The sequence below is a fragment of the Alternaria conjuncta genome (genome assembly GCF_024043145.1).
Source record: "Alternaria conjuncta strain BMP 0040 chromosome Unknown scaffold_8, whole genome shotgun sequence".
Lineage (NCBI taxonomy): Eukaryota > Fungi > Ascomycota > Dothideomycetes > Pleosporales > Pleosporaceae > Alternaria > Alternaria conjuncta.
Genome location: NW_026250097.1, coordinates 1759189 through 1771216, shown reverse-complemented (window position 1 = coordinate 1771216; position 12028 = coordinate 1759189). Strand labels below are relative to the sequence as shown.

At 53.6% G+C, this 12028-nt stretch overlaps 4 protein-coding genes across 4 annotated transcripts; 3 read left to right on the top strand and 1 right to left on the bottom strand.

Annotated features, from left to right (window-relative positions):
* Positions 1-1815: 1815 nt before the first annotated feature.
* Positions 1816-3265, bottom strand: J4E85_006399 (uncharacterized protein; the record flags this gene model as incomplete). Its single annotated transcript, XM_051470638.1, has 2 exons — positions 1816-2985; positions 3101-3265. 2 exons carry the CDS (start codon positions 3263-3265, stop codon positions 1816-1818), a joined length of 1335 nt encoding a protein of 444 aa, XP_051326126.1.
* A 320-nt stretch (positions 3266-3585) lies between these two features.
* On the top strand, positions 3586-4689 carry J4E85_006398 (uncharacterized protein; the record flags this gene model as incomplete). The annotated part of the gene is made up of 1 exon (XM_051470637.1): positions 3586-4689. The coding sequence occupies one exon, from the start codon at positions 3586-3588 to the stop codon at positions 4687-4689; it is 1104 nt and encodes a 367-aa protein (XP_051326125.1).
* Positions 4690-7094: 2405 nt separating this feature from the next.
* On the top strand, positions 7095-8363 carry J4E85_006397 (uncharacterized protein; the record flags this gene model as incomplete). Its single annotated transcript, XM_051470636.1, has 2 exons — positions 7095-7501; positions 7565-8363. The coding sequence occupies 2 exons, from the start codon at positions 7095-7097 to the stop codon at positions 8361-8363; spliced, it is 1206 nt and encodes a 401-aa protein (XP_051326124.1).
* A 1722-nt stretch (positions 8364-10085) lies between these two features.
* J4E85_006396 (uncharacterized protein) lies at positions 10086-11877 on the top strand (the record flags this gene model as incomplete). The annotated part of the gene is made up of 2 exons (XM_051470635.1): positions 10086-11150; positions 11203-11877. 2 exons carry the CDS (start codon positions 10086-10088, stop codon positions 11875-11877), a joined length of 1740 nt encoding a protein of 579 aa, XP_051326123.1.
* Between the last annotated feature and the right edge of the window lie 151 nt (positions 11878-12028).

Here is a 12028-nt window from a genome sequence, read left to right as displayed (position 1 = left end):
CTGTTGGGATTTTGGTGACACCGGGCAAAGAACATGTGAGAGTGTGCCTTTGTTTTTGAACAGCGAACTCAGTCGACACATTGAGATCATGTTTGCGACTTTGAATTAAGCTCCAGTTCAACTGAGAACGAAGACATCTAGTGTCGCGGTGTTTATTTGAGTGGATAGAAGAAGATGGAGATGAGAGTGCCCACATAACTTGATGTTGACATAGTTTTGAGGAGGACAGAAGACGCCAGCGACATTAGTCGTAAATAAGGCGATTTTGGAGAAAGAAGGGTAGTTGTTGTGTTGAAGAAGAGAAGTAGGAGGACAAGTCTTAGGTATTACAGGAAGATCAAGATCCACCTGCGGGATGTGACACTCACACGGAGAATAGACCATTTGTTTGAAGTGCTCGTTTTTGAGTTGGGTCGCAATTCTCTCCGAGAACGAAGACATCTGACTCTTGCACTGTAGTTTTGATAGTAGTAGGTATAGCTCGGGGCGTCCACATGCGGTGCATGTACTGGAATTTCAGGACCACAGAAGGCGCCAGCGACATACATGACGAATGCGTGACTTTTCGGAGAAGAACGAAAGGTTTTTGGAATGGAGGAGAGAAGAAGAAGTACGGGTCGCAGATATTTATATGCACAGGAAGAGTTGCACGGGATGTGATCATCGCGTGTAGAGAGGATTGCTGACTTGAAGTACTTGGTTTTAGGTTGATTCCCATCTCGCTCGGGGACGAAGACATTGGTATGTTGTTTCACGCTTTTGGTGACAGTAGTTATGGCTCGGAGCGACCACATGGCAGTGAAGAAAACATTTTTTTTAGAAAGGCAGGCGCGCAACCAACATGCTATATCGTCGTTGAAATTTTGGAAGAGACTGAAAGTGCTGGAGTGATGAAGAGAAGCAAGAGGAACCCAATTGGTGGACTTTAATATACACAGACTTGCACGGACCTAAATCTTTCCTCTGTAGCATTCTTGATCATGCGCAGACCACTTTGTCTTTTTGGAAGTCATGTTGGACATTGAAGCGTCTTTTTCGACGGCAGGCAGCAGAAATTTATGTTGTGCATCTTTCATTTCGGATAGAGAAGATAACCGACATAACGCTCTTTTGAAAAAGGTTCGCAGCTTGTCCGAGGAGAAAGACATCTGATGGTACACTGTCGTTTTCGACAACAGCACGCATGCTCGGAGTGACCGCATCCAAACCAAGCTAGTAGTCTTTGAGAGACGCGGAAGAACGCTCCAGACATGCCCGCCTTCATTTTTTGTTTCGGCAAATAGAGAGCAAAGGTTGAGTACAGGAAGTATGTACCAAGTATGAGCGGTAGATATTTATACAGACATGAAGACGCCAGAGAACATCGCTTGTTGCAGAGGCAGCATCACAGATGTCTGACTCGTTGTAAGTCTTCTAGCCACCATCGTTTTGCTGGGAGTACGATTTGGTGAAAACAGGCGGAAGGATTGCGTGATCGATGTCCGCTTTCTGGATGAAAGAATCATGCATGAAGCTTATGGCGTTTTGGATTAGGTTGCAAATGCCAGCGAGCGGAACATGAGTAATAAAGACCATATTTTCCGAAGTAGAACTGATGGATTGGAGTTTCCATCCGGCATACATGATCTTGATTTTTTGGAAGAGAAACGTACTCTCCACACATGTAATCGGCTCTGTCTTTTTTTGGAAAACGGAGGAAGGATTGTAGATAAGAATAAGAGTGTCGAAAGGCAAGTTGTAAGTATTTATATGCCCAGGAAGGCACGTGCGATAATCCACCACAGTGGGTAGAGGTGCGATGAAGATCATCACCACCTACAATTTCCCCCGACTCTTTGCCATCTCCTCCTCCAGAATCATCCCAACAGGTCCACCGCGACTTCCATCACCAGCCCACTGCTCCTCGGGTATACGTTCAGCAGGCCACTCCCAGCGGCCCTTGAAGTCTTCCGGTGTCCTCCCTTCTATACACTCCACAATGCTATCACCGATAACCGGCAAGAACTTGAAGCCATGTCCTGAACCGCCCGTCGCCACAAAAAGCCCCTTGTAATTCGGATGATACGAGATCAAGAAGTCGCCATCCCTTGTATCAGTGTACCAGCAGATCTTCGATTTTGTGAACGGTCGCGAGGGTACGGCGAGGGAAGGATGCATTGCGGTGAGGAACTCTCGACATTGGCGCTGGCCTTCTATAGGGACGGCTTGTGATGGGTCGTCGACGTGTGTGTAGGGAAGCGAGGTTGTGATTGTTTCGTTCGGGTCTTCGGACTCGGGGTGTGGGATTGTGGTTGGGTTGAGGTAGCCGTGGCCGTGGCGCGCTACTTTGAGCAAGCCCTTGTGAGGCGGTATCATGAAGAGGCCGTGGGAGAGGTTCAGGATAGTCGGTCGCGGGGCCATCTTCGTTTCCTCCTCCTTGGAGATGGGCATGTAGCACAGCGCCTGCCCGGTGGCTTTGCAGATGCCACGGAGATCGATGAGCGATGCCGTCCATGCGCCTGCCGCCAGCATTGTAAGGTCCGCATTCAGTTCGGTCGAGTCGTCGAGCCTCACACCGGAGACAGTGTTGGTCTTGTGATCGATCAACAGCTTCTTCACACCCTTTGTGACAAACTTCACCCTCCCCAGCTTCTCCACCCTTTCCCTGAGCCACATCATCGCGCCCTCTGCGTCTGCCCAGCCTGAACTCCAGTTCACGTATCCGGTGCAGCCATTACCCCAGGGGTCTTTGCCTTCCAGACCACATGCTTTCTGTATGTCTTCCGCCGAATTGAGCACTTCCACTTTGTCTGTCCCTATCGCGCGAACGTTTTCGAGCGAGCTGGAGACGTATTTCTGCTCTGGGCCCCATGCGGTTACACATAAGCCGACCTCATGGTAGTGTTCGGTCGCGAAGTCGGTGCGCCAGCGATTTTGTGCGACGGTCGCCAGACGGGTATAGCGCGCGGCAGCGTAGTCGGGACGGATGATTCGTGAGGCATCGATCTGTATGCGTTTGTTTGAGTGTCTGGTCTTGAATGAAGCGGTTGTTCCGATCACTAGGGATTTACTGCTCCAGGGTATGGCGTCAAGAAAATTTAGATTGAATTGCTCTACTTACACTCGAGCCATCAGGCGTAGGGAAGGGCTGACGGTCTACAACAGTAATTGAGGTATCCTTGTACTGCGGGTTTTGACATAACGAATAAGCTGTGGAAAGTCCAAATGCACCGCTGCCGACGATTAGGATGGATGAGGGTCTCTCAAGAGATGCAGAAGAAGCCATTGCGCGCGAGATTAAGATGTTTGAACGTATAGCAACTGAGCAAAAGGAAGGAAAGGCATGGAGAAAAGTCCACCTACCTGCGTCCGAACGGCGTGCAAGTGCCGCTGGTGGGCCGATATCGTTGACTGACTGATGATTTGAAGGGCGTGCGCCGGCTGGGCACGGTTGAACCTCGTGGCTGCAGGGAGCTTTGACGCTACCGAGAGATTGGGTCATCGGTGCATGGAAAGATTTGAGGCTTCAATTCGACATCGACAGCCTCACCAATTGCACCTCAACGTCATCCGCTGCTGAATTCTCTTGGGTCTGCCTGCATCGCAATGGCGAAGTTACCGAAGCCCCCGAAGGCGTTCCCTGTAAAGCACACGATACCGTCGAAGCCCGCGATACCACAACACATACGAATACAACGAGCGCAACACGATAACGAAGTACCGCTATATGCTCCAAGGAACCAAACACCCGAACAAGCACTGAAGAGAGTGCTGGCGGCACGTCCACGGCTCTCCGATCTACAACGACTATCAGAAGAGGAACTGAAGTCGGCGCAGCACCAGGCAAAACTGCGGAGAGCGAGACAATGGCCAATGTTCGGTATCGGATTGATCGCATTTGGATTGGGGACATACGGAACCATGCTCTACGCTTCGTTGACGCAGGAAACGGACCTGGGAAACTTACCTGAAGACCTGTCTGATCGATTCGACAAAGAGGCTGAGGGCTATGACGAGAAAGTGGACACATCTGAGATGCTGCTCTTATTGACTTCTAAGCGCAAGAAGCTCACTGCCATGGCCAAGGGACATGTGCTAGAGGTGGCCGTTGGTACGGGCAGGAACATACCATACTACAAGACCAAGCAATGTGCGACAGTGACGCTGCTCGACTCGAGCGGGCCCATGCTGGCTGTTGCAAGGCGGAAGTGGAACGACACGCACAAAGAGTACTTTAGCCGTGTCTTCTTCAAGCAGCAATCTGCCTTAGATCCGATTACGCCCCCATTTGATGCCCAGGTTGGCTACGATACGGTGATACAGACAATGGGACTCTGCTCCACGCCCGAGCCCGTGAAGCTGCTCCAGAATCTCGAGTCATGCACCAATGAGAATGGACAGATCTTGCTTCTAGAGCACGGCAAGTCGCATTACGAGTGGCTCAACAACATACTGGACAAATCAGCTCCAGCCCATGCGGACGAACATGGTTGCTGGTGGAACAAAGATATCGGCAAGATTGTCGAAGAGAGCGGGCTGGAAGTTGTCAACATAAAGCGCTACAACTTCGGCACGACGTGGTGGTTACAGTTGAGGCCCAGAAAGGGCATGCGGCAAAGATTGACCGAGACCACCGCAGTCGAGCAGCCGCTTGCTGCACAAGCCGGATCCCCGGTAACACAAAAGTCCTGGTGGTCACTGTGGAGATGATAAGTCGCCGTGTCACCTTCCCCACATTCACCATGATCGAGAATGATCGAAATGTTGCAGCTTTGCCGCTATTATAGGCAGTGCGCCTAAATTTACTCCAAGCTTGCTATCCAGCTGTTGCGCTCCATCAGGCAGCTTAGTTCTGTCTCAAACGACGTCAACTTTACGCGTTATGGCAGAAGGAGGGGAAGGCCCAAAGCGGCAATTTCCAGATCGCGACCATCGATAACCTGGGATCCAACAGAAGGTCAAGCGAGATCTGCGGTCGGGATCATGGGCAAAGCACAATCGCGTCACGGCAGACTGGAACGCGACATGGCTCGCCCGAACTTTGTTCTGTCTTATCATCCGGGCACGCCATGCGTTTGCATGTGCGTCTGGGGTCTGATGCCATACCGTTGAGCACGATGGGCTTGCACCTCGTAATCATCATGCCGAGCACACCCAACGACACGTCCATGGCTGACATGCATCTTTATCAGTGTCGACGAGGTTGCGTGTGGGAACAAGCAAACAAACAATGCATCTTCACCGTCTTTCACGACTTGCCAACTTCCTCATGCAGTCCACACTTCGTCTGGGGAAGATACGTAGCGCATCCGTGAATCTGTCTGCCCACAGGACAAGTGCGGCGCCATACCTTCCAGTTCCCCACAAAAGGTGACGCTGTGCTGCGCATGCAGACCGGACCTGGTTCCATGCGCCTGTCTCCATTGGGTAAAGACATATGCACAATCCCTGCGCAGCCATCGGAAGTGATGGCAACTCGCGTGCGCAATGTTTGGGGGTGTGGTCGCAATGCGGAGTGGAGGCTGATGAAACTGATGTGCCAGAAGATCCAGCTCGGCATCCATCATCACTGTGCTTTTTCCGGGCATCAATGCCGCTCGTTATCGATGAGTTATCAATGAACAAGCAGCAATCAAGCCACATGTGCTGAGAACGGTTTTTGTCGTTCGCGTATTAACGTTGCCGAGGGTTGGCCGCATGCCAGTAGGAAAACTTCCGTTAAAGAAAAATTCGAGAAAAGTGTGCTCACCGCCCTGGGGCATCCTGGTTGCAGCGTTGAGGCTAAATCCACTTTGACGGCTAGGCGAAACCTCAGAACAGGGATGTCTCCGCTCTGGAACAAGATGATATGCACGCTGCATCAGATCATGGCCAGCGCCCGTCCACTCGCATCGTGGCCGTTTGAGTGCTTGGAGACGCGGAAGATATTATAGCGGTCAGCGTGCGGGACAGCTGTGATGACCCGCCCAATTGCAGGTGGGAAGGATGCGCGATGCTCGAACCAGACGTGTTGAGCATGAGATCACTTGCGGGAAAGCCGTCTCAGGGCAGTAGACGTTCGTAATCGTTGGCGGAGGTTTGTCGGCAAGGAAGCATCCTTACCAGCTCCGTCTAGCATGTGCCACTTATTGCGCGCTCGGAGCAAGATGTAGAGAGATCCAAGTGCGGTGTTCACTGCTCCGGGCTCAGCTGAGACCATCTGATGCCCGAAGCTTGACACGGGCAGAGGTGCAACACAGACGGCCCAGATAGACGGGATTGGTCAGGACAACGAAGGCCATACAAGACGTTGGACAGGCTGCCGGAAGGTTGTGCCTAGAAGTGTGCGGCGAGTAAGTACCTACGTTAGAGGACTCTACCGTGTGGTACATGCAGGCAGGCAACGGCATGTTGATAGGAGCGTTAGGCTCTAGCCCCTGGCCAACAAAGCAAAAACGGGCTCTAAAAGTAGTATGCTGTCATAACCAAAGAGGCGATCCCTGGATACATTCACCCTACTAGACGCACGGTCTCTTACCGGAGCCTAGTCGCTCCTTCTTCACTGTGTGCTCCACTACGCCTCCGTTCTTTCCCTCGTCGCATCCCCTCTTCCTTCACCACCCCTCGAACTACATCAGGGCCCGACATCAACTGTCCTGTCCCATTCCGTTTCCCCTTGCCTCTCTCTGTTTCTGCTTCCTGATTCCCGTGGTGTTGGCGCAGCACTTGATTGTGTTGCCATAAGTTGTTGGTTCGAGCTCAAGGCAACCGGGCGCCATCGCCGAGTTACGTATTCACTCTTCAGGAGGCGAGCCGCGTAGCTGCGACAGGACGGGTGCCACTCAGCATTCAACACCGCCAGACATCTCTCGCAATAATCAGGCGCTCTTTTCGACGCCAAAGCCTGCAGTGCAGACAGAAGCGCACGCTACCTGCATCTCGGCGGCAGCGTTGGTGGTATAGGCTGCATTGCATTCCCACCGGACCAATCGACGACCCTGGCATTCGCGCAGTAACAAAACACTTTTGGCTGCACACCCTCTGCCAGCCTCAATAATTATCTTGTCCCCCGGAAGCCTCCCTCCTTCCTTCCTCTCTCCCTGCGCGACGTTTGCGACTGCATCGCCGCTCCCAAAATGCCCTACAACACACGCCGGAAGTCGCTGTCGCTGCCGTCGCTCGGCATCCAGCTGCCAGGAGGACCGCGATCCGCGCGCTCACCGCCTTCGACAAGCGACGGCCAGCACGCTGCAAAGAAACAGAAACGCTCCCATTCCGGCTCTCTCTCATCGGCACTCCCCTCGCCATCACGCCCCGCCGCACTGCGCCTCGATGAGCTGCGACCCAAAAGCTCAGGCCGGGTGGCAGACACCCCGCCACCGTCGCCAGGCGGCGAGTCCGGCACGACCAAGATCGATACCCAGGGCATCGACGACGAAATCGTGGTCGGCGTTATCGAACAGCTCCAGAAGACAGGCAACCGTCCCCACCTGCTGAAGGAACTCGCCCTCGTTCTATCGCCCATCATTCCCATTGTTGAGAGGTACGTACCAAACTTTAGCCATCCACGCCCTGACCACCAGTTACTCATGCTGACGTACTCTAGCTCCGCCAACCCAGCTGCCATTATCTCGTCACGCTTAGCGACCTACCTCAAGCGCAATTGGACAGCCCTGTCGAGATGTCCCCTCGACAAGAAACTCGTTGGTACCCACCCCAAGCGTGTCTACTACTTCCTCTCCACTTGCCCGCATCAGCCTATCCCGGCCGACGGAACTAGCACCGCCATGGCACCACGCATCGTCACCCCATCGCTGTCGTCCGCAACTTCGGAAGAAGAGGACGCGGATGCGAGGTCAAGAGGTCGCATGTCACCGTCGCCCGAGCTAGACCTGTCCGACTACGACAGCCACGACAGCGACCCCTTCTCCAAGCAGAGCCATCTTCCCACGACTGCAAACATCTCGCACAATCGCCGAGCTCAGTCGCCGCCTTTAGAAAAGGACGAGCGCGAGTTCACCCAGACTGCCTCGTTCCTGCAGCAACGTCGCATGAGCCAGGAAGCTGAGCGTGAGCGATCTGCCAGCGCGTCTGCCGAGCCAACACAACAGAGCGATGTTAAAATGGAAGAAGTCGCCGTCTCCGTCGAGGAGACCGTAGAAAGCGCTGCCCAAAAGGACTCGGAAGCCGCAGCCGCCCTCTTCGGCCAGATGGACCAGCTCATGACCTTCCAGAGCGCGCTATCACCCAGCAGCCCCGCGCTGAAACCAGTGCTTCATATCGAAATGCCCCCGCCGTCGCTCAAGCGCAAGTCGATAAAACTCGAGCTTGACGACGACTGGATCATGAAGAGCCCGGAGCTTATTGACCTTGACGAGCTTGATGACCTTTTCGGCGGCTACTAGGCCGCTATTTCCTTCGCGCGATTTCTCTCTGTATACGACATTTACGATTCTCCCGGGGCACGTCTCTCATCTATTCCTCCTATCTATTGTATTCTCTCCTCATGTCGTTTCATCATTGCGTATGTCCTAGATGGATTCCATTTCGCCGCTCGCGCTGCACTACACACTCTAGGGATGTTGATTTATCGCATGGAGTTCTTGAGATCTGGGTGTCTAGGAAGGAATTCTGTAAGATAACTGTAGAGTGTAGCTGTGCGATTACCAGCCAGGAGGCCTGGCTGAGGCGCTGGATTGTTACTCGGCGTCTGAAAACGCGAATCTGCGACTAGGTGTTGGCCAACATTTTCCAGAATGAGGCAGTCGCCCATGGCGACGAAGAATGAAGTAAAAGGAACGGAACTACTAGATAAAAGTTCATGAAATTGAAAAACAGTTGATATCCTGCACAACAGCTCATCTAAACAAGCTCTCGAACGAACGTGTCTGTGATGTCGGCAATCTCGATTGTTGCCGACCAGAGCTGGTGGGCCGGGTTGTCCCCTACCAACACGTACTCTGCGCTCACCGCCCGAGTTGCGCACTTCCTGCACCTAACACTACACCTGGCAGTGGTCTAACGCATAACAGCGCGAAAATCGGGCCCTCACCGGCAGGGCCATCTGCGCCCAATGCGGCTCCTACGATGCGGTGTATCCTAGCCCCAGACAGGAAGGGACAGAGACCTTGGCGCTGCGTTGTTGAAGAAGTTGCGGTCGAGCGAGATGCGCTGGAGAACAGCCTCACTTTTGACCGCACACGCGCACACCAGCGGGGTTGACGAGTAAATCTTTGCGTGCTGCTCCAGATTCTGCTCATCCGCCAGGTAGAATCAACAATCCCGAGGGGTAATCGCATGTTCGCAGACAAGAGGCTGGGTAAGCGAGTCCAATGACTTGGGCACCCCCAGCCCTGTACAGCAAAGCTTTGAAGCCGAAGCCCAACCACTCGACGTAAGAGTGCGCTGTGCGCTGCGCGACACGTCCGCCCTATTTCCTTTCCCATATTGACCATCCGACCCCCTCGGTTTCACGAATTCCTGTGCCCTGCGTCAAAGTGCTTGCTGCAGGTTCCCGAGGCTGATGAGGAAGCCCGTTGCCTCGCTTACTCCCGCCCATCAAGTCTGAAGAGTTGGAACGGAAGAGCTGGAAATTGTTAAAAGAGGAGGCTGGGGATCCGCGACACCCTCATCCACTGTCCATCAGACGTGCGATCGCTACGAAACGAAGCGCGTCTTTCCGGCGTCTTTGCAGTGGTATACGAAAGGCCATTCGCGGACATAGCCCAAGGCTGCCAGCAACACAACACCAGCAGAGTGGATAGTCGACACGTGGATACGCAACAACCGGGTTAGCCGCATTGCCAGTCACCAAACCTCGCCGCGGGCGTAAAAAGCTCACGCATATCGACGTAGCCCGCTCTAACTCCCCTTGGACTTGGGCTGCGTCTACTCCACGACAGCAACTGCCTTTTTCAAAGGCGCATCAAGAAAGAGCCAGGAACCTCAAGAAAAGAATGTCTGTAGCACTATCCCGAGCGCGGAGCAGAAGTCGGGCGCCGAGCACCAGAGCGCCGTTAACATCACAGCCCATCGTTGTGGATGTTCCGCGAAGTGGGGCTAAATCACCACTCATCATTGATGTGCCAGCGCCAGCACCCCGCGCAAGGAGCAGAAGCGTGCGTAGCATGCGCGAACCCATGGTCGACGCACCTGGACTCAGCGGTGGAAGGGGCATGTTCAAGAGGCTGATTGTAGCGTGTGACGGAACTTGGCTAAACTCGGACGATGGGACCAAGAACGGTACTCTTTCCATCCCTAGCAACATCACTCGCATATCAAGAGCCATCAAGGCAGTCAGTCAGGATGGTATCCAGCAGATTGTCAACTATCACCAAGGTCTTGGGACGGAAGGCGGAAAGCTCTCGAGATTGGTTGGGGGCGCTACGGGCAAGGGCCTGAGCGATGATGTGCGAGAGGCCTATTCGTTTCTTGCCAACAACTATCACCCTGGAGACGAGATCTTCTTGCTAGGGTTTTCGAGAGGCGCGTTTACCGCGCGTAGCATCGGCGGCTTGATCGGAGAGATTGGTCTTCTCACAAAGAAGGGCTTGAACACCCTGCCAGAAGTGTATGAAGATGTTCAAAATCGGCGGAACCCTGACTATCGCCCAAAGCACGAGGACGTACCTTTTCCGCGGAAACCAAGCGCAGATGACCCACGATACGCAGAAGAGCTGGAACGCAGAGGATTGACTAGACTGGACATTCCAATCAAGTGCATAGCGGTGTGGGACACCGTTGGCAGCCTCGGCATACCGCGGATCGGGAAGCTGCAGCGCCTGGGTCTACAGATGAAGCAGTCCAAAGCGACGACTTTCTACGACACCAAATTGTCAAACTGCATAGAGAATGCATTTCAAGCGTTGGCTCTAGATGAGAATCGGTCGTCGTTTTCGCCTGCTGTTTGGGAGAAGCCTGAGGGTAACCGAACGACGCTCCGCCAAGTATGGTTCCCGGGTGCGCACGCGAATGTTGGTGGTGGCTACGATGACATGCAGATTGCGAATATCAGTCTTGCATGGATGATGAGTCAACTCGAGCCATTCCTGGATCTACGGTCGGAGTATCTGTTTGAACAGGACGATCTAAATGAGAAGTACTACAAGAAGGAGGAAGGTGCAATCCGGCCGTGGAGCTTTGGCAAGATCTATAGCGAGCTGAAGGGCGCCTTTGCAATCGGTGGTAGTACTGTAAGTTTCAATTCTTTGCAAGTATACGCATGCGTACTAACAGAAATGATAGCAACGCAAACCAGGCCAATACACCTCCGTAGACCCCTTCTCAGGCCGCTCAACAGAACGACCTCTCCGCCAAACCAACGAATACATCCACCCCTCAGTCCGCACCCGCTACCGTCTTGAAGGCCCCGGAATCCAAGACCGCGGCCTCTACGAAGCCCGCGCCCTAACCGACAGCTACAAACTCGTCGTCGACTACGGTGCCAACAACTCCCGAGCCGGCGACGCAGAAGTCTACTGGAAGATCAAATGGAGAGACACCATGGCCGTCAAAGTCCTCCCTGAAGCCCCTCTCTGGCGTCTAGAACGTGAGCTCGCAAAACGTGATCCAGCTACCTACGACTACATCAAGAAGCCGCCTGCCACCGCTACTACGCGCAGTAAACGCCGTACTGCGCGGCCTCTCTCTGCAGATTTCTCAAACAGCAAAGTAGGCGGCGGTCTTACGAGTCCTACTTCCACACGCAAAGCGAGGAGGGATACGTTTTCTCCGCGTTCGACGTTCCCCGCCGAAGACCGCGCGCCGCCTAGTCGGAGGAGCACGACAAAGATTGAGAGACCGCGCAGTAGGAGTCGCGCGCGCAGTGTCGAGTTTGCGAGTGATCGGGAGACGGATATCAGGGAGAGCATGCCGCATCGGAGGGAGAAAGATAAGGCATGGTGGGAGGGACGGCGGTGACGAAAAGTTGATTAAGCGCGCGATGTTTCTTTAGACTTTCTGATTTATACTTTCGGTTGACTTCATATGGAGGGTTGGATATATGCGGATACCCTTTTAGATGTAATACGATTCGATACTTGAGTGTGGTTGTAGACTTGAACATGTCACT